Source organism: Protopterus annectens, chromosome 11.part0, assembly GCF_019279795.1.
Source record: "Protopterus annectens isolate FY-2018-M chromosome 11.part0, PAN1.0, whole genome shotgun sequence".
Classification (NCBI taxonomy): domain Eukaryota; kingdom Metazoa; phylum Chordata; order Ceratodontiformes; family Protopteridae; genus Protopterus; species Protopterus annectens.
In genome coordinates, this window is record NC_056745.1 from 1,493,561,816 (window position 1) to 1,493,587,474 (window position 25,659).

The 25,659-nt window shown below is 39.6% G+C and overlaps 1 protein-coding gene across 1 annotated transcript in view; it reads left to right on the forward strand.

Annotated features, from left to right (window-relative positions):
- PLXNB2 (plexin B2) overlaps nucleotides 1-25,659 on the forward strand; it is a gene marked incomplete in the record, with an annotated part of 671,705 nt that overhangs the window by 601,404 nt on the left and 44,642 nt on the right. The window contains 1 exon segment of the mRNA XM_044087338.1: nucleotides 14,430-14,577. Coding sequence (XP_043943273.1) covers nucleotides 14,430-14,577 — 148 coding nt within the window.

Below are 25,659 nucleotides of genomic sequence, written 5' to 3' on the forward strand. Positions count from 1 at the left end.
TACCTGACACCATACCGGTGGATAAGTTACTCCAGCACGTGGGGCAGCTAGGCCTCCGGTCTCTATGTCCATCAAGGCCTACACACGTGCCAAGGCTGTCAGCCAGGCTAAGGCTCACCCTCCTAAAGCCTTTTCCCAGGGTTCCACTTCTGATAAACAGATCATGACTTTAGCTGCAGATCTAATTTCTTTAATCAGAGGTTCTCAGGCACATCCAGACAGAGGTTCTCAGCCGCCTGCAGGTAAAAGGCCTAGGGTTGAGCAGCCAGATACCCTTTCCTCAGATGAAGCCTCTGGGGACTCAGACCATTCAGATTCCCAGGAAGAATCCTTCCAGGCCTACGAGGATTCTGATGCTGATGAATTCATTCCCTCTGCCTCTCCTCCAGAGGATATTTCTTTCGGGGAAATTCTCCACTCCATGAGAGAGCATTTTCAGTGGCAGGGCCAGGATTTCTCCGACTCCAGGAAAAGGCTACGTACCTTCCTTAAGTTACCCCAGCACAGGCCTTTAGCTATCCCCCCAGTGTTGGATGTCTTGGATGATGTGTACTCAGACTCCAGTGCTTCCCCTGATTCTCTCCCTCCTGCTCCTGTCAAGCCAGACAGATATTACAGGGTTCCGGAAACTCATAAGCATCTCTTTAAGGCCCACTCTGTGGACCTAGAAACTATTTCTCAGGGGCCCAAAGGAGTGGCCACCTCCACGGCCAAAAACCCTTTGCCCGCAGACAGGGAATGTAAGTCCTTGGAGAGATGGGGCAAAAAAGTTTATACCTCAACCACCCTTGCCATGAGGGCACTTAACTATCTTTTTCATATGATTCAGTATCAGGATTTCTTGATGGATGATTTGCAGAAAAAGTTAGCCTCTCCTGAGCCTTTAGATAGAAAGGCCTTGCAGGATTTGGTACATAATACTCAGCAGGTTAGCAATCATTTTCTTCAGTGTGGTTATGATGCATTGGAAGCTTCATGTAAGGCAGCTATGACAGGGGCCGTCATACGTAGACATGCTTGGTTGAAAGAACAGGCATTGCCAGATCATGTTAAAGTAAAGCTCCTAGATGCACCTCTGGAAAAACAGAAGCTATTTGGCACTAATGCACAGGGTGTGTTGAAATCTATTGAGGAAAAGGCAAAATCAGTACAAACAGTCAAAGATTTCCTCCAGGTTCAGCCACCGAGGTTCAGCAGGAATTGGCCTTCAAATAATTGGTCCTTTCCAGACACTGACAAGTTTCAAAGGGGAAAAAACAGGCATTCTTGAGGTAGAGGGCAATACCGAGGCTCCTACAGGGGCCGCCAATGGCAACCAACTAATCAGAGAAGTGGCGCAGGGACTCCTACTGCTCCACAGGGACAATCACAATTTCACACCGCCGACCAAGGCTCAAAGAGAAGCACCTTTAGGCGGAAAATTATCCTTATTTTCAAAGAATTGGCACGTCTTAACAAAGGACAAATGGATTCTGGACATAATAGACAAAGGTTACAGGTTCCACTTCCATACCTTGCCAACAAGACAAGGCATGCCAAACCTGCCACAAAATCAAAGGGCAGAGGCACTCATACAAGTTTCAAACCTGTTACAGATCATAGCAATAGAAAAAGGTTCCTCCTCAGGAGCAAGGCCAGGGATTCTACTCAAGACTGTTCCTTGTTCCAAGAAAATAAAAGCAATGGAGACCTATACTGGACTTGTCCGCTCTAAACACTTTTCTCATTGTGCCAAAATTCAAAATGCTGACGTTACAGCAACTTCTTCCCATGCTGGGCAAGCGGTCTTGGCTGGTTACTCTGGACCTCAAGGAGGCATACCTGCATGTCCCAACAAGACACAGTTGCAGAAGATACCTCAGATTACTTGCAGGGTCAGAGCATTATCAATTCTCAGCTTTGCCGTTTGGCTTATCTACTGCGCTCAGAGTATTCACGAAATGCCTGGCATCAGTAATTGCACATTGCAGACTCCAGGGGATACAAATATACCCTTACCTGGACGACTGCCTTATTCAAGCGGACAGCAAACAAGCCTTGATAAGAAACTTGGACTATGTCATACACTTACTACAGGCTTTGGGATACACAGTCAACATTCAAAAATCAAGACTACTGCCATCCCAACAAATAATTTTTCTAGGAGCCAAACTGGACACAAACTCACAAATGGCTTTCCTCACAGAAGAAAAACAGGAACAATTACCAGATTACTTCAAAAGTCTAGCAAAGCTCACCCAGATGACTGCAAGGAAAATCCTGCAGGCCCTGGGTTTCATGGCATCTTGCATTCTTCTGATTCCACTGGCAAGACTACACATGAGAAATCTACAATGGTACCTAAAAAGGTTATGGTCTCAACACAGCCACAACTTAGAAGAAATTATACCACTCATTCCATGTCTTCAAAAGGAATTTTTGTGGTGGGCACAAGCAAGTCAATTAAACAAAGGCATGTCTATCAACAAACCTCAAGCAAGTCAAACCATTACAACAGACGCCTCAGATCATGGATGGGGGGCGCACATGGAGGGCAGATGCATGCAAGGGCAATGGACTCCCCGGGAAATGCATCTGCACATAAATCAAAAAGAGATGCTGGCAGTGATTTCATGCAATCGAGGCCTTCGGGAAATTTCTTCAGCAAGGTCATCTGCTAATAACGACAGACAACACCACTGTCATGTGGTACATAAACAAACAGGGAGGCACTCATTCTTACCCCCTCTGCAGACTAACAATGACTCTTTGGGAAAAGGCCCTGAAACTGAACTTACAGTTGCAATCCTAGTTTGTTCCAGGCAAGGACAATGTTCTGGCAGTCAGTCTAAGCAGAATCATTTTGGACCCGCACGAATGGATGCTGCATCCAGACATTTTTTCACAAATAACTCATGCGTGGGGAAGGCCGGACATAGATCTCTTTGCCTCTCACCTCAATCATCATCTGAAGAAGTTCTGTTCGAGGTCACACCATCCTCAAGCCTGGAGAATGGATGCTCTCTCCTTCAGCTGGAATTCTGTGACAATCTATGCATACCCACCTCTACCATTAATGACCAAGGTGTTACTGAAGATCAAAGCAGAGCAACCGAAAGGTATTTTGATAGCTCCAGACTGGCCAAGGCAGCACTGGTATCCATTACTAAGGAGCATATCTCGCACCAAGCCGTGGCCCCTGCCTCAATGGCCTCTGCTTCTAACTCAGCACAATTACAGGACTGTTCATCCCAACCTGCAAACATTGCAGCTGGCAGCTTGGAGGGTTCCATGACTTCTACCCATATCTCTCTCTCTACAAAAAAGTTCAAGAGATCCTACCCATATCTCTCTCTCTACAAAAAAGTTCAAGAGATCCTACTGGAAGCACGCAGATCTTCCACCAGAAAAACTTATTCAGCCAAATGGAAGAGATTAATCACCTGGAATGCCAACAAGGGTCAGGATGTATCAGTAATAAGCATGCCACAGATACTAGAATACTTGGCAGAAATGCTTCATAGTGGCCTTTCATATTCTTCCATAAAAATACATGCTTCAGCAATCTCAGCAAAATACAACTGTGATCCACCTGTGTTTTCACATCCTTTGCTAAGACAGTTTCTAAAAGGGATAAAGAATATCAAACCTCCCAGGAAACCACCAGTATCTGCATGGGACCTCAACTTCGTCTTGGAAAAATTAACTCTTCCTCCTTTTGAGCCAGCAGCATTTTCAGAAATGCAATTTCTCTCCTGGAAAACAGTTTTCCTGTTGGCAGTAATCTCAGCAAGAAGAGTCTTGGAGATACAGGCCCTCATGGCAGTACCTCAATTCCTCATTTTTCATCAGGACAGAGTTTCTTTAAGAACCAATCCTTCATTCATGCCAAAAGTGGTATCCCAGGTGTCTCTGAATCAAGCAATTCACCTGCCTACTTTATTTTCCAATCCTCAAAATAAAGGAGAAAAGCTGCTGTACACTTTGGACATACACAGACAATTACGCTACTACTTGGACAGAACAAAGGCCAACAGAAAATCTGACCAACTATTTGTAGCTTACGCTGCTGGAGTGTAAGGAAAGGCAATTTCCAAACAAACAATTTCAAAATGGATTGGACACTGCATCAGATTCTGCTACTCTGTCCATGGAAAAGGTGTGCCAGCCAATATCAGGCCACACTCCACCAGAGCTATAGCCTCCTCCACAGCCTTTCTAAGAGGGGTGGCTACAAAGGACATTCTAGAAGCTGCTACATGGAGCTCCGTGCATACATTTTCCAAACACTACAACCTACCTTTATACTCCAGATCCCGAGCAGGCTTTGCTTCGGCAGTCCTGCAGAGCATTTTAGCTACACCATCTTTTTCTTAGATCCTACCACCCCCAGCTTGGCTATGGTATTCAACCCATATGTCAGGACTGCAGTTGCATTCTTGAAGGACATAGTACAGTTTTGTACCTACCATAAATGTAGATGTCCGATAGATATGCAACTGCAGTCAGGTTTACCCTCCCTCCTACCCCTCTGTAACCTTTTTGGGTCCTCTACCCCTTTTCCAACTCAGCTGGGGATAGCTTTTATGGTGTATCTGTTTATTACTATTATGCATGTCTGGAATTTTATGCATTCTCTAAATTTAGCCTTCCTTGGAGGGCACCTGGCATCTGGGGCAAGAAAGACTGAAGAAGATGGCGTCGACTGATGCTTTTATACCCCAGCCGCTCTGACGTCGAGGAAGAGGCGACATCAGCCGACACCGGACCCAATCTTTGGAATCCAGCCGACCGAGGGGCTGCCTGTGGCAGGACAACCCATATGTCAGGACTGCAGTTGCATATCTATCGGACATCTACATTTATGGTAGGTACAAAACTGTACTTTTCTCTTCTTCCATGACTCAAGTTAGAACTTCACTGGTGGATTTGCAGTTGTCCCTCAACCCAAGGCTCCCTTTGCATCCTCTGTCCCCCCCCCCCTCTCAGGAGCTGTTCACAGACACTTCAGACGTCGGATGGGGCATTTCCTTCAGCTCTCTAAACATGAAGAGCCTTTGGTCATCTTAACAGAGAAAGCACATCAATATCAAGGAGGTGAGAGCTCTTCTGTTGGCATGTCAAGATTTTCATCACTCCAGGGCCTCGAAAGGTGCTTGTAAAACAATACCACAGTTATGTGGTACATCAGCAAACAAGGGGGGCAAAGTCCTGTCTCCTTTGCAGGCTAGCTCTTCTGGTTTGGGAACTAGCTATCCAGTGTCAGGTGACCCTTCAGGCAGTTTACATTCCCTTGCATCAAAACATAGTGGCACTCTGAGCAGGTTCATAACACAATCTCATGAGTAGATGCTTCACAGAGATGTGTTTCTGGACATTGTCCACCAGTTGGGTACTTCTCAAGTAGATCTTTTTGCCTCCCCTCTGAACACACAACTTCCTCTTATTTTTGTGCCAGAGCTCCAGGTTCTGTTGTCTGGAAAGTGAACACCCTTTTTTCATGGAAGGGGATGTTTCTTTATGCTGTGCCTCCCTCCCTTCCTCTCTTTGCGAAAGCCCTGCACAAAATACAGCAGGATGCATGCAAAATCTTGCTGGTGACTCCATTTTGGCCAAGTCAGCATTGGTTCCCTCTTCTGTATTTAGCCAAGGGCAGTCATCACAAGTTACCTCACATGGTGGATCTACTCACACAAGACAAGGGATCTCTCATCCATCCCCACCTGTCCACACTTCAACTGACACTGTGGTTGATAGGATTTTGATTCCCTACAGACAGCTTTTTTTTCTTCACTTATGAGACTACTGATTATAATAAATATATTAAAGCCATGAAAGAGTGTACTAGTTTACTGGACAAGGGAGTAAGATTAGGATATGTTTCTAAGGATGATTTAGATAAAAAATTTTGTTTGGAGAATTGCAATTTAGCTACCTTTTATTGTCTCCCAAAGCTTCATAAAAATATGAATAACCCACCAGGCCGTCCTATTGTTGCGGCCAGTAATTATTTTTGTCGAAATATAGGTATAGTTATTCATAATTATCTGTCAACTTATGTGAAAAAATTAGATTCTTATGTTAAAGATTCTTTTGACTTTATCGATAAATTAAGTCATATTATTTGGACAGATAATATGTTTTGGATTAGTATAGATGTAGTTAGTCTTTATACTAACATTAATCATTCTGATGGTCTACAGGCTTTGTTATATTTTTTGGGGGATAATCCTACCACTCATTATATAATGGACTTGACTTCTTTTTGTCTTTCTAATAATTTTTTTAGTTTTAATCAAGTCATTTACCATCAACTTAAGGGTACTGCTATGGGGGCATCTTTTGCCCCCATGTATGCAAACCTTTTTATGGGTAAATTTGAGCTGGAATATGTTTATAATAATAAATTTTATAAAAATTTTGTTCTGAGTTACTACCGCTACATAGATGATTTGATTTTTCTATGTAGTGGTGGCAGAGAATATGTTTATGAATTTTTTTCAGATCTTAATAATAATAAGTATAATTTGTGTTTTGATGGTTTACAGTTTGGTAGTCAAGTTCACTATTTAGATATTATGTTAACTGGAGTGGTAGGTGAGCAGATTAATACTACGGTATATCGTAAGTTTATGGATGGTCATCAGTTTCTTTATGGAACTAGTTGTCATCCCCCCCATACATTATCTGCTATTCCTTATGGAGAAATTATGAGATTATCTAGACTATGTAATAATGTGGTAGATTTAGAACAGAATATTTATGATAGTATTATTATGTTTTTGAGAAGGGGATATAATATTGATATATTGGATTTTTGTATTAATAAGTTAATGGATAAAACTAGTGTTAAAAAGGGTAATAAATGGATTGTTAGTAATAGTAATCAAGAAATAAATAGTGTTTTGCCTTTTAATAATATGGTTAGTTCTGTTAATAGGAATAATAGATGTTTAGTGGGTCCTAAGCAGGATATATCAGATATTTATTTTGTCACTGTTTATAATTCTCATAGTGATAAAATTTGGAATATTATTAAATATTTTTGGAAATTTTTAATTTCAGATAAAAATCTTTATAAGATTTTTCCTATTGTTCCTAAACTGTCCTTTAAAAGAGGTCAGAATTTATCTGATAAATTAATTAATACTTATTATATCTCCCCATTGGATAATGTATATAATAATTTGGCTATAGTAGGTACTAATGTCTGTGGCCAGTGTAATATTTGTAAATTTGTAAAGCCATATTTTGATAATATTAATGGTATTTCTTTTATACCTAAGAATATTTCTTCATGCAATTCTGAAGGAGTTATTTATTGTGTTCGATGTCCGTGTAAGTTATATTATATTGGTGAGACAAAGAGAAAATTCAAAATCAGAATGCAGGAGCATATTAGAGATATTAATAAAAGAGTAGTAACTAGTCCCATTGCATTGCATTTTATGGAGTGTCACAATAGTAATGCTGCATTGTTTGAATGTTGTGTTTTAGAAAGTGTTTTCATTAAAAAAGGTGATGATAGATTAATTAAAAATATTTTGTTGTTTAAAGAAACTATTTATATTTTGAAATATAATACCATGTCACCTAATGGTTTGAATTTAGAAGTAAATTGGAAAAGTTTACTATAAATTTTATATTGTAATATTCTTAGTTTTTTATTGTATGTTTTCTCTCTTTAAATGTTATTTAGTTTAATTGATTAATTAATGTATGTAATTACCTAACTAATTATGATATATATTTTGGTGGGTGTGTGCCTGTAACTTATGCTCATTGAAGGCTATTATGCCGAGGCGCTAAGCTGTATTAAATTCTGTTTGTGAACTGGCTGTTGTTTTTTAGGCTGTTGCCTTTTCTCCTTTACATGGTTTTGGAGCTTTTTTTTCTTCATATGAGCTTAGATGCCGGTTGGAGGCCAGGAAGGTCACTACTGGAAACTCCTACTTATCCAAACGGAAGAGGTTTTGTATTTGGTGTCTTTCTTGTAACCTGGATCCGCTTTCTGTGTGTTCCTTTGGTTCTGTCTTATTTGTGTGAATTACTTGTTGCTGGGTTGGCCTTTTCTTCTGTGAAGGCCATCTTGTTAGCTATTTCTGCTTGTCTGCTTTTATCTCCTCCCTTAGCTTCTAGGTTTGAGGCTAAACAATTTCTAAAAGACACTTTTCATATTAGACTTCCCAGGAAAATTGTTCATCCTCTCTGGGATCTCAATTTTGTTTTAGAAATATTGACCCAGGCTCCTTTTGAACCTGTTTCTTCAGCTTCCCTGCAACATTGGTCTTGGAAGACTGTACTTTTGTTGGCCCTTACTTCTGCCAGACGGGTGTCTAAGCTACATGCCCTTATGGCTTGTCCTCCTTTTATGGTGTTCCCTAAGGACAAGGGTGTCCCTTCATGCTAATCCTTCATTTATGCCCAAGCTGGTGAATGAGCGGTCTCTTAATCAGTCTATTCATTTGCCTACATTTTCCCTTCTCCGCAGTCTGGTAGTGAGAAGGTGTTGCATACCTTGAATATACATAGCTCAGATTGTATTTGGATATGACCAAGGTTGTTTGTAAGTCTGATCAATGTTTTGTTTCTTTTCATCATAGATCCTTAGAATTGGCTGTTCCCTAGGAAACCGTTTCTTCTAGGATATCTAAAGCCATTTCTTTTTGTTACTATTTTCATGGTAAGAGTCTTGCTTCTGCTAAGGCTCATTCTACTAAGGCTATGGCTTCTTCTGGTGCTTTCTTCAAGGGTTTAGATGCTTACTCTTGAGGCAGCTACCCGACTTCTGTACATACTTTTACCAAGCGTTATAAGTTGACTATGATACCCAGAGCTTGGTTTTGTTTTGCATGGGTTCCTTGGGGGCTCTACTGTTCCTTCCCCCTCCGTGTCTTCTTCCTGTGCTTTGGCCTCTCCCTGTTGTAACGATACTGCAACAGTGAAATGGAAGGACATAGTACAGTCGTGTAGAATCTCTTCACTCTCCCTAATGTAATGAATACTGCAACAGTGAAACGGAAGGACATAGTACAGTCGTGTAGAATCTCTTCACTCCCCCTAATGTAACGAATACTGCAACAGTGAAACGGAAGGACATAGTACAGTCATGTAGAATCACTTCACTCTCCCTAATGTAACGAATACTGCAAAAGTGAAATGGAAGGACATAGTACAGTTGTGTAGAATCTCTTCACTCTCCCTAATGTAACGAATACTGCAACAGTGAAATGGAAGGACATAGTACAGTTGTGTAGAATCTCTTCACTCTCCCTAATGTAACGAATACTGCAACAGTGAAACAGAAGGACAGGGTACAGTCGTGTAGAATCACTTCACTCTCCCTAATGTAACGAATACTGCAACAGTGAAACGGAAGGACATAGTACAGTCGTGTAGAATCTCTTCACTCTCCCTAATGTAACGAATACTGCAACAGTGAAATGCAAGGACATAGTACAGTTGTGTAGAATCTCTTCACTCTCCCTAATGTAACGAATACTGCAACAGTGAAACGGAAGGACATAGTACAGTCGTGTAGAATCACTTCACTCTCCCTAATGTGACGAATACTGCAACAGTGAAATGGAAGGACACAGTACAGTCCTGTAGAATCTCTTCACTCTCCCTAATGTAACGAATACTGCAACAGTGAAATGCAAGGACATAGTACAGTTGTGTAGAATCTCTTCACTCTCCCTAATGTAACGAATACTGCAACAGTGAAACGGAAGGACATAGTACAGTCGTGTAGAATCACTTCACTCTCCCTAATGTAACGAATACTGCAACAGTGAAACGGAAGGACATAGTACAGTCGTGTAGAATCTCTTCACTCTCCCTAATGTAATGAATACTGCAACAGTGAAATGGCAGGACATGGTACAGTTGTGTAGAATCTCTTCACTCTCCCTATTGTAATGAATACTGCAACAGTGAAATGGAAGGACACAGTACAGTCGTGTAGAATCTCTTCACTCTCCCTAATGTAACGAATACTGCAACAGTGAAATGGAAGGACATAGTACAGTCGTGTAGAATCTCTTCACTCTTCCTGTTGTAACGAATACTGCAACAGTGAAATGGAAGGACATAGTACAGTCGTGTAGAATCTCTTCACTCTCCCTAATGTAACGAATACTGCAACAGTGAAACAGGACAGGGTACAGTCGTGTAGAATCACTTCACTCTCCCTAATGTAACGAATACTGCAACAGTGAAACGGAAGAACATAGTACAGTCGTGTAGAATCACTTCACTCTCCCTAATGTGACGAATACTGCAACAGTGAAATGGAAGGACATGGTACAGGCATGTAGAATGTTTTCACTCTCCCTAATGTAATGAATACTGCAACAGTGAAATGGAAGGACATGGTACAGTTGTGTAGAAACTCTTCACTCTCCCTAATGTAATGAATACTGCAACAGTGAATTGGAAGGATATAGTACAGTTGTGTAGAATCTCTTCACTCTCCCTATTGTAATGATACTGCGACAGTGAAATGGAAGGACATGGTACAGTCGTGTAGAATCTCTTCACTCTCCCTAATGTAACGAATACTGCAACAGTGAAATGGAAGGACGTAGTACAGTTGTGTAGAATCTCTTCACTCTCCCTTATGTAACGATACAACAGTGAAATGGAAGGACATAGTACAGTTGTGTAGAATCTCTTCACTCTCCCTACTGTAATGAATACTTCAACAGTGAAATGGAAGGACATAGTACAGTTGTGTAGAATCTGTTCACTCTCCCTAATGTAATGATACAACAGTGAAATGGAAGGACACAGTACAGTCGTGAAAAATCTCTTCACTCTCCCTAATGTAACGAATACTGCAACAGTGAAACGGAAGGACATAGTACAGTCGTGCAGAATCTCTTCAATCTCCCTAATGTAACAAATACTGCAACAGTGAAATGGAAGGACATAGTACAGTCGTGTAGAATCTCTTCACTCTCCCTAATGTAACGAATACTGCAACAGTGAAATGGAAGGACATAGTACAGTCATGTAGAATCTCTTCACTCTCCCTAATGTAACGAATACTGCAACAGTGAAATGGAAGGACATAGTACAGTCGTGTAGAATCTCTTCACTCTCCCTAATGTAACGAATACTGCAACAGTGAAATGGAAGGACATGGTACAGTTGTGTAGAATCTCTTCACTCTCCATAATGTAACGATACTGCAACAGTGAAATGGAAGGACATAGTACAGTCGTGTAGAATCTCTTCACTCTCCCTAATGTAACGAACACTGCAACAGTGAAACATAAGGACATAGTACAGTTGTGTAGAATCTCTTCACTCTCCCTAATGTAACGAATACTGCAACAGTGAAATGGAAGGACATAGTACAGTTGTGTAGAATCTCTTCACTCTCCCTAATGTAACGAATACTGCAACAGTGAAATGGAAGGACATAGTACAGTTGGGTAGAATCTCTTCACTCTCCCTATTGTAATGATACAACAGTGAAATGGAAGGACATAGTACAGTTATGTAGAATCTCTTCACTCTCCCTCTTGTAACGATACAACAGTGAAATGGAAGGACATAGTACAGTTATGTAGAATCTCTTCACTCTCCCTCTTGTAATGATACAACAGTGAAATGGAAGGACGTAGTACAGTTGTGTAGAATCTCTTCACTCTCCCTAATGTAACGATACAACAGTGAAATGGAAGGACATAGTACAGTTGTGTAGAATCTCTTCACTCTCCCTAATGTAACGAATACTGCAACAGTGAAACGGAAGGACATAGTACAGTCGTGTAGAATCTCTTCACTCTCCCTAATGTAACGAATACTGCAACAGTGAAATGGAAGGACATAGTACAGTTGTGTAGAATCTCTTCACTCTCCCTAATGTAACGAATACTGCAACAGTGAAACGGAAGGACATAGTACAGTCGTGTAGAATCTCTTCACTCTCCCTAATGTAACGAATACTGCAACAGTGAAACGGAAGGACATAGTACAGTCGTGTAGAATCTCTTTACTCTCCCTGTTGTAACGATACTGCAACAGTGAAATGGAAGGACGTAGTACAGTCATGTAGAATCTCTTCACTCTCCCTAATGTAACGAATACTGCAACAGTGAAACGGAAGGACATAGTACAGTCGTGTAGAATCTCTTCACTCTCCCTAATGTAACGAATACTGCAACAGTGAAATGGAAGGACATAGTACAGTTGTGTAGAATCTCTTCACTCTCCCCAGTGTAATGAATGCTGCAACAGTGAAATGGAAGGACATAGTACAGTTGTGTAGAATCTGTTCACTCTCCCTAATGTAACGAACACTGCAACAGTGAAACGGAAGGACACAGTACAGTCGTGCAGAATCTCTTCACTCTCCCTAATGTAATGATACCACAACAGTGAAATGGAAGGACATGGTACAGTCATGTAGAATCTCTTCACTCTCCCTAATGTAATGATACTGCAGCAGTGAAATGGAAGGACAAAGTACAGTTGTGTAGAATCTCTTCACTCTCCCTATTGTACTGAATACTGCAACAGTGAAACGGAAGGACATAGTACAGTCGTGTAGAATCTCTTCACTCTCCCTAATGTAACGAACACTGCAACAGTGAAATGGAAGAACATAGTACAGTCATGCAGAATCTCTTCACTCTTTCTAATGTAACGATACTGCAACAGTGAAATGGAAGGACATTGTACAGTCGTGTAGAATCTCTTCACTCTCCCTAATGTAACGAATACTGCAACAGTGAAATGGAAGGACGTAGTACAGTTGTGTAGAATCTCTTCAATCTCCCTAATTTAACGAATACTGCAACAGTGAAATGGAAGGACATAGTACAGTCGTGTAGAATCTCTTCACTCTCCCTAATGTAATGATACTGCAGCAGTGAAATGGAAGGACATAGTACAGTTGTGTAGAATCTCTTCACTCTCCCTGTTGTAACGAAAACTGCAACAGTGAAACGGAAGAACATAGTACAGTTGCATAGAATCTCTTCACTCTCCCTAATGTAACGAATACTGCAAAAGTGAAATGGAAGGACATAGTACAGTTGTGTAGAATCTCTTCACTCTCCCTAATGTAACGAATACTGCAACAGTGAAATGGAAGGACGTAGTACAGTTTTGTAGAATCTGTTCACTCTCCCTAATGTAATGATACTGCAACAGTGAAACGGAAGAACATGGTACAGTTATGTAGAATTTCTTCACTCTCCCTAATGTAACGAACACTGCAACAGTGAAACGGAAGGACATAGTACAGTCGTGCAGAATCTCTTCACTCTCCCTAATGTAACGATACTGCAACAGTGAAATGGAAGGACATAGTACAGTCATGTAGAATCTCTTCACTCTCCCTAATGTAACGAATACTGCAACAGTGAAATGGAAGGACAAAGTACAGTTGTGTAGAATCTCTTCACTCTCCCTAATGTACTGATACTGCAACGGTGAAATGGAAGGGGATGGTACAGTTGTGTAGAATCTCTTCACTCTCCCTATTGTAATGATACTACAACAGTGAAATGGAAGGACATAGTACAGTTGTGTAGAATCTCTTCACTCTCCCTATTGTAATGATACTACAACAGTGAAATGGAAGGACATGGTACAGTCGTGTAGAATCTCTTCACTCTCCCTAATGTAATGATACTGCAGCAGTGAAATGGAAGGACAAAGTACAGTTGTGTAGAATCTCTTCACTCTCCCTATTGTATTGAATACTGCAACAGTGAAATGGAAGGACATGGTACAGTCGTGTAGAATCTCTTCACTCTCCCTAATGTACTGATACTGTAACAGTGAAATGGAAGGACATTGTACCGTTGTGTAGAATCTCTTCACTCTCCCTAATGTAACGAATACCGCAACAGTGAAATGGAAGGACACAGTACAGTTGTGTAGAATCTCTTCACTCTCCCTGTTGTAATGAATACTGCAACAGTGAAATATAAGGACATGGTACAGCTGTGTAAAATATTACCATAACAATAGATGTCCTTCTCTTCACTGTTGCAGCATTTACTCCCCTCCCCCTCCACCCCCTGGTTCTTTTCCCTATTGGATGGATTTGTTTCTTTCTGGTCCTTCGACTGGCATTCCTACTGGGTCCATCAGTTCCGAGGATGGTACATCCAGATATCACCTTTATGCCCTACAATGTACGCACAACATACCTTATGCAACCTTAAGGCTTTGGTATACTAGACAAATATCAGGCTATCCCTAATGTAAGGCATGCAACAATGAACCGAAGGGCATCTACCATTATGGTAAGCTGTTACACAACTGTACTTTATTGCTGATGTTTATTCTGTTCTTTGGCATTATAGCACTGCTCCTGTACCAAGCACTGTTGTTAGTGATGTGTATTCTCTTATTTGGCATTCTAGTGCTGCTCCTGTGCCAAACACTGTTATTACTGATGTGTATTCTCTTATTTGGCATTGTAGCTTACCACTGAGGTTCTGGGTTAACATCTTGAAAAACCCCCACTTCATCTTCGATGTTCATGTGCATGAAGTAGTCGATGCATCGCTTTCAGTTATTGCACAGACCTTCATGGATGCCTGCACAAGAACAGAGCACAAACTCAGCCGAGTAAGTTTTTTTTCTCAAGTTTGACAATCTTTGCATAATCATACCTTCTAGAAGTTGCTGCCGCCTGCCTGTAATTGGTAATGTCAATTTGTGCTAGTGAACATACAGAGGTAACAGTTTGCTTTTTAGCACAGACAAAGCATAATATTTTGAGAACAGACTGACTGCAGAAACACAGTAAACATCGGTAGAATGGCTTGACATATTTTATCTAGGCTAAGCAGCTAATGTCAGTTTTACTTTTATTCCCAAGCTGGTTTCTGATGAACAAATTCTCTGCTTGCATTAATATTCCTATGATCATTTTCAAAGAAAGAGTCTAGGGTTCCATTTTACAATAATGCTGTAAATGTAAATCGGTTTGGGTTCCTCATTTTTAAGTATTCATCTCTACTTTATTGTTACTGCCTCAGCATTTTCACTTCCAAGCATTTGCTTGTCCTATTTCTCATGAGTGGCTGAGTAAATAGTCTTCTCTTTCTTCTCTTTGTTTTTCTTTCTGCACCATTTCATTTCTTTGCTTTAAAAAAAAAAGTTTCCACTACATACTCTCCAGTAGGCCTTGTTTTACTCTTTCTTAGTGATGAAGAAATGCAGATATAGTATGCTGATATCTTTGTTTCTCACAGGATCCTTCACGCTGTTTCTTTTGAACTTGTGTTGTATTAATATAGATATGCATCTTTTGGCTGGTGCTTAAATAATGCATAAAGTGAAAATCACCATTTAAAGATTTGTGTTTACAGGTAAAGATTCCTTTAACTATGTAGTCGGCCATTTTCTCATAATGGCTGGATAAGCTGCATAATATACTTGCTCTCTCCCACATATGATATGAAGGAGGATTTCACTCTTTTAATGTTTGTTTGTGTCTTTCGGCTTGTCCCGGTTAGGGGTCGCCACAGCGGAACTCCGGTCCGCTAATGATTGGTAGTTGATTTTTACATACCGGCTTGCCAGGCCTGATGCACAACCTTCAACGAAGGTACGCCCATTCACGCATGTCTCCACGCAGAAGATGCTCTAGCTGAGAATCGAACCGGTGAGCGTCTTACTTTGAGGCGACAATGCTACCACAGCACCACCACCGCACATGCTTTGTAAAATGTAGCCTATGGATTTATCCAGTATATAGTTGAATTGCTTTATGGTTTAACGCCTTACTATATTTTCTGAATACTGTTCCTTTTATTCATGATCCTTTCACCAGTGTCAGTCATGGTTTGACCTGTTTATCAACCAGTTTGAGATTGCCCATCATAGGGTTAACACCTCTTTTGTGCTTTCTTTCAACAGGTGGCAGGTACCTGAGGTGAAGGCAGTATACTGTTTGGAAATATATGAGAATAGTTACTTTCCATCCCCAGGCGTCCTGGCTGTTATAGTGCCTAGGGACTGTTCTTTAAACTGACACATTTCCCACCTCCCCAGCTTTTAATTTGAAGGGGGATGGGGGTCTACTCCAGTAGAATAAAACACTGCAGTCTAAAGCCGGATTTTCCTTTCTTCTCCCAGCTCTTCATTGGAAGAGCAGTAAAAAGGTCTTAATCAGAAGAACAAAAAAATAAATAAAAAGAAAAAATGGTCTGCTCCACAGATGCACACCGTCTTTCCTCCAGTTAAAAAAAACAAACAAAAAAAAAAAAAAACAAAATTTAAAAAGGTGTGCTTTCTTACTCTGGTATTCCAAGCCAGATACGTACCCTCCCTGCACCAGCTCTTCATCGGAAGAGCCAAACGTAAGTGAGTAAATAAATAAAATTAAGAAAAAACTAACATTTGTTGCATTTTAAACTTTAAAAACCACTGAATGAAAAAACGGTAAAAAGGCGAAATGACACTATAAGAGCCGGCAACTTTAAAATAAAGAAAAACGTTTTATATAGTTAGCGCTTTCGGCAGAGATAATACTCCGCCTTCATCAGACAAACAGAGGAAATTGGTTGCAAATACATTTATAAGTAATTAGTAGTAATAAGACAACCAGTTAAAATGATCTGCATTTAACCATGGCAACCTCAAAAAAACGCTTCACAGAAGCGAAACAGAGACTGAGTATCCAATTGAAATTACAAACTAATAATCCATCAAGACATTTAAACTATTTAAAACAATATTGCTACTTAACTTATTAAATAGATGAAAAAACAGCCAATGTCCAATAAAAAATGAAATGTAAATAATAAAATAGTCATCAAAAAGGACATACTCGAATTCTCAAACTAGCAAGGAAAACTTTAAAACTTAATCACTCGTTTCACACCCATTGAAAAACTTCTACTATAATGTTGATATTGTACATAAGCACAAATAGGCACAATAAATACTTATCATATTTTTAAATACTTATCATCTTTTTAAAGAAAGCCACCTCAGGACACATTTAATAGATAGACTGTCATTTATGCCTGGAAAAATGTGCCCTAGTTCTTATCTGCCACATAAGTTCATCAATTTCTAACAATAACTGCCAAGCTCCACCTCGAATATCAACTTCTCTATGTTGTAAAATTATAAATCTGAATTCATGTCCAACATGCTCCAAACAATGCTTTGCCAAAGCATTGTTAACATCTTTCTTGCTAATAGCATACTGATGCTCATAAATTCTTTGTTTTATTCTACACTCGGTTTTCCCAATCTAAAAAGCGTTGCAAAGATTACACAGTGCAGCATACATGACACTTTTAGTCTCACAATTGTAGTTACCATTAACCTTATACACTATGTTGTTAATAGAAACTTGATTACCAACCTTGATATATTTACATTGGGCACAGGAACCGCATTTAAACATACCATGAGTCTTGTTGGAGCAAGGCTTCTTCTTCTTTTTTCTAAGAGGCACTTTAAATTTTGGCCTCTTCTATAGGGAATTTTTGAGGCAACTCCTAGAATTTTAGACAAAAATTCATCATTTCTGATGGTATCCCAGTTCTTGTTCAGAACCTCCTTCACAAGTTGGTAATCAAAGGAGTATGTCCACAAGAAGCTAATGTGGTCCCCTTCGTTATTAACTTCTTTGTTACAACCGTGGTCGTCACCACTTACTGGGTAATCATCTAAAACTATGTTGACATTATACATGTGACTACTTAACAAGGGTATGAAATGACCCCCCCCCCCCACGTTTGGAGGTGACCTCGTTGATAATGCTGTTAACCAAACTGTTATGAATGAACATACTTCTTAACCGGCTACATTCTAAGTGAAATTCACATTCATCTGTAATCATTTGGGCAGCTCTAACAATTTGCCCCTTGACCACGGTCTTTTTCTGATGGTACGGATGGTTACTTGCGAAATGTAAGAAGGTATTTGAATAAGTTAGTTTTCTATAGATTAAACTCTTAAATCTACCATTCGTCCTATTGTTAATCAAAAGGATGTCAAGGTAATTAATTTGGGTTTCTCCTACGTTGTATGTAAATTCTAAAATATCAGTAAACTGAGTAATCTTAGTAATAAAGGCTGGAATGAGCATTTTGTCCCCCTTCCAAATACAAAAAATGTCATCCTGGTACCTAGTGTACCAGGAGACATGATTTTGGAACAACTCATCCACAAACAACATGTTATTTTCCCAAAATGCCATAACGGCATTCGCAAAGCAGCCCCCACAGGGAGAACCCATAGCAACCCCTGATTTTTGTAAATAAAACTGGCCATCAAATACCATAAAATTATTGGTCAACACTATTTCCAGTAAGGTCTCAATTAGATAAATAGTATTGCCGCTGGCCTTTTTCATGTACATAAATTTTCTGACCCATTCAATTCCCGTTGCTTGAGGTATTACTGTGTACAAGTCCTTAGCATCTATCGTTAAGAGCAGGACATCAGCTGCATATTCCAATTTATTTATATTTGCCAGAAAACTCCACAAATCTTTACAAATCTGGGGCTTGCTCTCAATAAATGGTTTCAACATGCTATCGATATATTTAGCGCATGCATAAGTGATCGACCCATGGCCATCAACTATGGGTCTAAAGGGGGGGGGGGCATCATTGCCTTGTGGATTTTTGGAGCACCAGACAGAGCAGGAGTTCTAGGGGCAATCCTAGACAAATACTGAAACATGTCTATGTCAATAAAACCTTCGAGGAACAGATAATCTAACATTCCTCTAATCTTCTTATGTGCCATATTAACTTCATTCAAAGTAACCTGAATGTAAAAGGGAGTGTTAAGGTGCTTGAGCATGTAATCAACATAAGTACAATAATCCATAAACACCAAACCTCCTCCCTTATCCGGCTTCATTACCCTGATATTACAATCATTAAGCATATTAACAAAATCATACTCCAAGGGTAAAATGTTACACTTGGGTTTATAATGCTTGTATGTTACTTGATTTTTGATCACCCAAAAATCTACTTCACACATTTTTTCAAAAATATTCAAGCCAGGATGGAGGGGTGGATTGAACAAGCTAGAAGCCCCATAGAGTTTTAACCATACTGGAATTATTCCCTATTAGCAGATTAAGGTTGAGCTTCCGGACAAAAAGTTTCAAATCAATGATCGTTTTAACAATGTCCATATTTCTACCGGGAACAAAAGTTAAATCCTTTGAAAGAAAATCCACCATGTCCTGTTGAATGTCCAGAGCTGTATAATTATATATAATGAAATCACCATCTTTGCTGTTATATAACCGGGGCTTTATTCCAAAACCTTGACTAGGGACTATCTCCTGCGTGTTCTTCTCCTGTTCCTTGTATTCTGCTGATAAGTTGGCTGACGTTTGTTCCGCCAGCCGTTGGTAACTGGCTGAAAACCCTGTTGGTTCTGAACATCCGCACCTTGATTATTATCAGAAGAGTGATTTTGTCTGTCATTACTATGGTTGCTGTCACCTCCAGTATTACTGTTATTATTAATGAACCGTGGGCTCCTTCTTAGGGGTCGACCTTGTTCATTTGTAACATTACCATTATGGTGAAAAGAGTTGGAGTTCTCAACAAGATCGTTCCTGTTGATTGTTACAGTTATCATTAGTATTTGAACACTCGATGGAGGCTTTGCGCATGCTTGATTATTCGCATAATCATTGATATCCCTTGCTATTTTCTTCTTCTTGGTAGCAAGAAGCTTGTTCATAGTTGCCTCTATACTAGTGTATATTCTACAGTATTCATATTTATATCTCGGAAAATCTTTATCAGATTTAATCCCATGCTCAAGCACTTCCAACTCGGTTTTTAGAACCATAATGTCCTTAGTATAAAAATTAATAAGAGCTTGAAGAAACTCATGCCCCTGTCGATCAAAAAGTGCAATAAGTTCATTATAAAAGGGTGAATTACTGGTTAAGCCGGCTGGATATCACCACTGGCGTAAACCTTTTGGTATAATCTTATTGTGAATGCATTGCTCTAAATACGAAACCTCAAGCTGTAATTTTCTGCATTTATACAACTTAATGTCAAACTCATTGATGTAACAAGACAAAGCATTTCTCACGCCTTCATTTAAGTCATTAGAGGAAGCATCGGAACTGCCCTGGCCACTAAAAAAGTTGTTATTGTTAAGAAACATGGACATGGCAGGAATAATGTCATTTTGAACTTGTAAATTATTAGAAGGGCTCCTCGGAGCCATCAGCTGACCAGATCCTCCCTGCTGGTTAACATCACAGGTAGGCGCGCTATCAGTGTTATTATTTGCACTCCTGCTTTCTGCTGCATTATCGGTATGTGTTTCGCTGCTATTCCGACCAGTTAATCCAACTCCACGCTCCTCATTGTGCCTCCTTGCTTCATTATTGAGATCAGGCATGTTAATGCCAAACGCATCCACCTTTTGGGTTAGAGATTCAACCTGCCCTAGAAGAACCTGCACTAGGGCGGTGAGGTTGCCGATAGCGTTATCCTGAATGCCAAGGGAGTCTTCCTGTTGTGTAAACAAACTTGGAGATGCCGCTCGGGTCAAATTTGCCATAACACACAAATACCAAGAACTCAAAAAACCACTGAACGAAAAACCAGTAAAAAGGTGAAATGACAATATAAGAGCCGGCAACTTTAAAATAAAGAAAAACGTTTAATATAGTTAGCGCTTTCGGCAGAGATAATACTCCGCCTTCATCAGACAAACAGAGGAAATTGGTCGCAAATACATTTATAAGTAATTAGTAGTAATAAGACAACCAGTTAAAATGATATGCATTTAGCCATGGCGACCTCAAAAAAATGCTTCACAGAAGCGAAACAGAGACTGAGTATCCAATTGAACTTGTAAATAAAAATACAAATACAAACTAATAATCCATCAAGACATTTAAACTATTTAAAACAATATTGCTACTTAACTTATTAAATAGATGAAAAAACAGCCAATGTCCAATAAGTAGTCATCAAAAAGGACATATTCAAATTCTCAAACTAGCAAGGAAAACTTTAAAACTTAATCACTCGTTTCACACCCATTGAAAAACTTCTACTATAATATTGATATTGTACATAAGCACAAATAGGCACAATAAATACTTATCTTTTTAAATACTTATCTTTTTAAAGAAAGCCACCTCAGGACACATTTAATAGATAGACTGTCATTTATGCCTGGAAAAATATGTGCCCTAGTTCTTATCTGCCACATAAGTTCATCAATTTCTAACAATAACTGCCAAGCTCCACCTCGAATATCAACTTCTCTATGTTGTAAAATTATAAATCTGAATTCATGTCCAACATGCTCCAAACAATGCTTTGCCAAAGCATTATTAACATATTTCTTGCTAATAGCATACTGATGCTCATAAATTCTTTGTTTTATTCTACGCTCGGTTTTCCCAATCTAAAAAGCGTTGCAAAGATTACACAGTGCAGCATACGTGACACTTTTAGTCTCACAATTGTAGTTACCATTAACCTTATACACTATGTTGTTAATAGAAACTTGATTACCAACCTTGATATATTTACATTGGGCACAGGAACCGCATTTAAACATACTATGAGTCTTGTTGGAGCAAGGCTTCTTCTTCTTTTTTTCTTTTTTTCAAGTAGCAATATTGTTTTAAATAGTTTAAATGTCTTGATGGATTATTAGTTTGTATTTTTATTTATAAGTTCAATTGGATACTCAGTCTCTGTTTCGCTTCTGTGAAGCGTTTTTTTGAGGTTGCCATGGTTAAATGCAGATCATTTTAATTGGTTGTCTTATTACTACTAATTACTTATAAATGTATTTGCGACCAATTTCCTCTGTTTGTCTGATGAAGGCGGAGTATTATCTCTGCCGAAAGCACTAACTATATTAAACGTTTTTCTTTATTTTAAAGTTGCCGGCTCTTATAGTGTCATTTTGCCTTTTTACCGCATTTTAAACTTTAGCAAGCCAGTTTGCAGCTACAGTTTACTCCACACACATACATGGTGCTAATGTACTGAACTCGTGTTCTGTACTGAAATTCAGAAATGCAGTAAGGGCACTTCAGGATTGCAACCTCTTAACACCCTGTTCCTGGAGGAGCTGATCCCTTTGCACCACCCTTACTACGCTGTTGTTTGCTTCCATCATTGTAGGTATGAATCCGCATGCAAACACTGGCTGTATGCATAAAACCAAACAGATGGACAGTGTACACGCATGCAATGATCCACATGCTTACTGTACTTCACGCATGCAGTGATCCACATGCTTACTGTACTTCACACATGCAGTGATCCACATGCTTACTGTACTTCACACATGCAGTGATCCGCATGCTTACTGTACTTCACGCATGCAGTGATCCGCATGCTTACTGTACTTCACACATGCAGTGATCCACATGCTTACTGTACTTAACGCATGCAATGATCCACATGCTTTACGGTACACACATGCAATGATCCACATGCTTACTATACTTCACACATGCAGTGATCCACATGCTTACTCATTGCTGTTTTTTTTTTTTTTTTTAACTGGAGACAGAGCAAACCCACAGACTTTCAGTGTAAATTGTCAAGATCCAACTCGATTAGGTCTGAAGCCACTGTAGTCAACTCATGGTAACTAAACCCAGTGGAAAAAAAATAAAATCGCTTTTTACAGGAATAAGCCCCTTTCCATCCCCCAAATGGAAACAAGTTTCCCATGCCCCTCAAACTTATATATACTAATTCCACAGTTGCGCAAACACAAGAAAGGGAAGAAGTCTGTAGATCAGAAGAATCACTGCCATCACACATTGAGAAAGAGGAGCTCAGGCAGTGATTTCCTGTGGAAAACAGTGATCAGGGACTTTGTAGGTTTGACTCCTCATCTAGTAGGGACTTAAAATTTAGGGATCACATTAACACCTCCCCATGTAGCCTAAATTTGAGTTCACCATTACCATTGAAGGAAGGACAAGCTTATACTGAATTCTTTGTTTTATCCTGAACTGTGACCGTTAAACATTGATCTTCAGATAGCTTCTTGTTTTATTGCCATCTTTGCAAAATCTTTTATCAAAACTACTGGGAATTAGCAGTATGAATATTTCTGGGCCTTGATCTGATTTGCAGTCAGTAAGAATGTTTTACAGCTGTTTTTTCTTAATTCAAGGAAATAGTTGTATAAATGCTGTGTATTGACTTTTGTAGGACGGTGCCATTCCTACTTAAATCACAGACGTTTAAATATTTTTGTCACTAACACTGTAAAACCTTACTTTTTTTCCCTGTAAGCCCATGCCGAACCTGAAAAAGATAATTAAGATCAGTGTTGTATCGCAGTTAACTAACAAATGAACCAAGCAAAAGTTATCGTTTTGTGGGAGAGGAAGGGGATGTAAATTATTCCATTTACTGTATGAAGCCATAAACTGCGATGTATGAACATGTCTGCCTAAAACCCTGAAAGCTTTCTGATGTAAAGAGACATTGCAACCATTATAAAGGATGGTGCCTAAAGTTGCAGAGCAGGGCAGGATAGTTTCTGGAGCACTAGTAAATAGCTGGCAGTAAGACCCTGTAAAATGTCTTTGTCCTTGGAAAAAGTCAACTAAAAACTATGATGTTGCTTTCAGACAATGGAGATTAGCTGATCAAAAGAGCAGACATTTGTGCTACAGTAACTGAGAGAGTAATATTGTCTGAGAAGACGCCCACCCTCATTTACTCCTAGGATTAACGTCACAAGCGTTGGGGCTGCTTAGGTTAGTAAATACCCTCCATTATCCTGTAACGTACCCCTCTCCTCAGATCCATATTGCTATGTACAGGTTGGCTGCATTTGCTGTTTAGCTTCAACATGTATGAAACCTTGTGAGTATTATTATTTTAAGGTGTTCTCAAATTTATTTTGCCTGGTACTTTTAGAATTTGATTTTTATACTTTTATTGGTTCAAAAATAATAGGCTGGCTGTCCTTGTGGGCTGTTTTAAGCCTAGCCAGTTTTCATGTCCCATTTGGTTATAGATTGGTCTTACCCATTCCATGGTCGATAATTATATATTACCTCTAATAAGAATAACTGGGATCATGCCGCACATAATTTGAGGAGACCCATGCATAGGATTAAGCATTTAGGAGCTTCCTCTGCCCGTTCATAGTACAGGGGGCAATTCTACGGAAGTTTTCTGTTTCCCATCCATACATCTAAGTTTCTTCCCTTCTTTTGGCTTTAGGACTACTTAATTGACTTGCTGTTTGTCTGTTAAAAGCTGATGCTTCTATCAAAAATTTTTTTTTTCTTCTGCGGTCTCCATTTACTAGAAATGTTTTTTTTTATTGGTTTTAAACTTACTGTTTGTAGTGGCTACTGTTTGTAATTCTGCTCTTAGTTTAACGGGTGCCCCTGTGTGAAAAAATTCTTTCCCACTTAGTGCCTAATGTGCTAACAGTTATGAGCAGCCCAGACTTCATGTATATGCAAAGTCTTTGTTTGCATATGTTTGTGTAAAGTCCAGTCAGTCCTCTTTAGTCATGAGTCCTTCCAAACCTTTAGCCCCAAAAGTATCTGTTATCAAAGCCTAATATTCAGCGTCAGAGAAGCGATTGGTCTTCAAGCCCACCTTTTCCTCATCTTCCTCGCCTGTTGTTGACTTACCTGCCTAATAAGCAGCCTAAGATCAGAACTCCCACAACTGAGGTTAGTCACTCAGTCATGCGTCTTCAGTGAGAAAGTTGCCTGTTAAAGTTATTGAAAAGAGCTTCTCTACCAGAGCTAAGACCAGAGTGGTAAGTGTCCACTACAGTATTGTGTGATGAGGCATGCTTCTCCCTACCACTGCAATATTTGATTGTCATTATAAGTTTGCTTTGGTTTCTTCAAGTCTCTCTGAAATTTTATGTCATCCTACCCCTTCCCTTTTAGGGACAGGGAGTCAAACGCATTGTTACCCTAAAGTCCAGGACACCTATGATTTTCTGACTGCTCCAACAGGTTAATAGTCTGATTCAGATAAAGTTGACATTATCTGTTGGAGTAGGTGATGCCACCTGTATTGATGACTGATACTTCAGCATCAGGTTTAACACTGTTATTGGGACCCGTACTGTCAATATCCACTCCATAGTTGGTGTTGTTGATCAATGTCAACTGTTAAAGCTTCAGAGCAGTTTCAGGTCCATTGCTTGGCCTAGACCTGTTGCCACTAACATCAGCTGTCTTGTCCCTTGGTGCTGATGTCAAGGACTTGTGCTTTGCTGTTATAGCAAGACTTCGTGAAGGTAATCTAGTCTTTCTCATGGGTCTTGAATCTGAGATGGCATCGGTTACTGCTGTGGTAACCCCAATGTTTTTTCTGGCTTCATCAATGAGATCTTCTTCAGAGCTGAAAGCCATGCAGACTTCGTCAGGACCAAAAGGCAGACCTGCAACTTCCCACCCGTTTTAGCCCAGAAAAGTGAATGTTCTTCATTTTTGGATCCCTGCTACCAAAGTCCATATGCAAGAAGCAGCACTTTGATTGTCCCACTGAATCTCAGAATTTATGTTGACAGTAAGAAAGACACTGATTCCATTGTATCCCCACACCCTAGTAACCCAAAGTTTAGGTAAGTCCTGTAGACGATACATCACTGGGGATGGCCTAATAAACCCTTGTCAACCCCCAAAAACTTCCATAGTAGTCCTTCTATTGGTGGATATTTTCT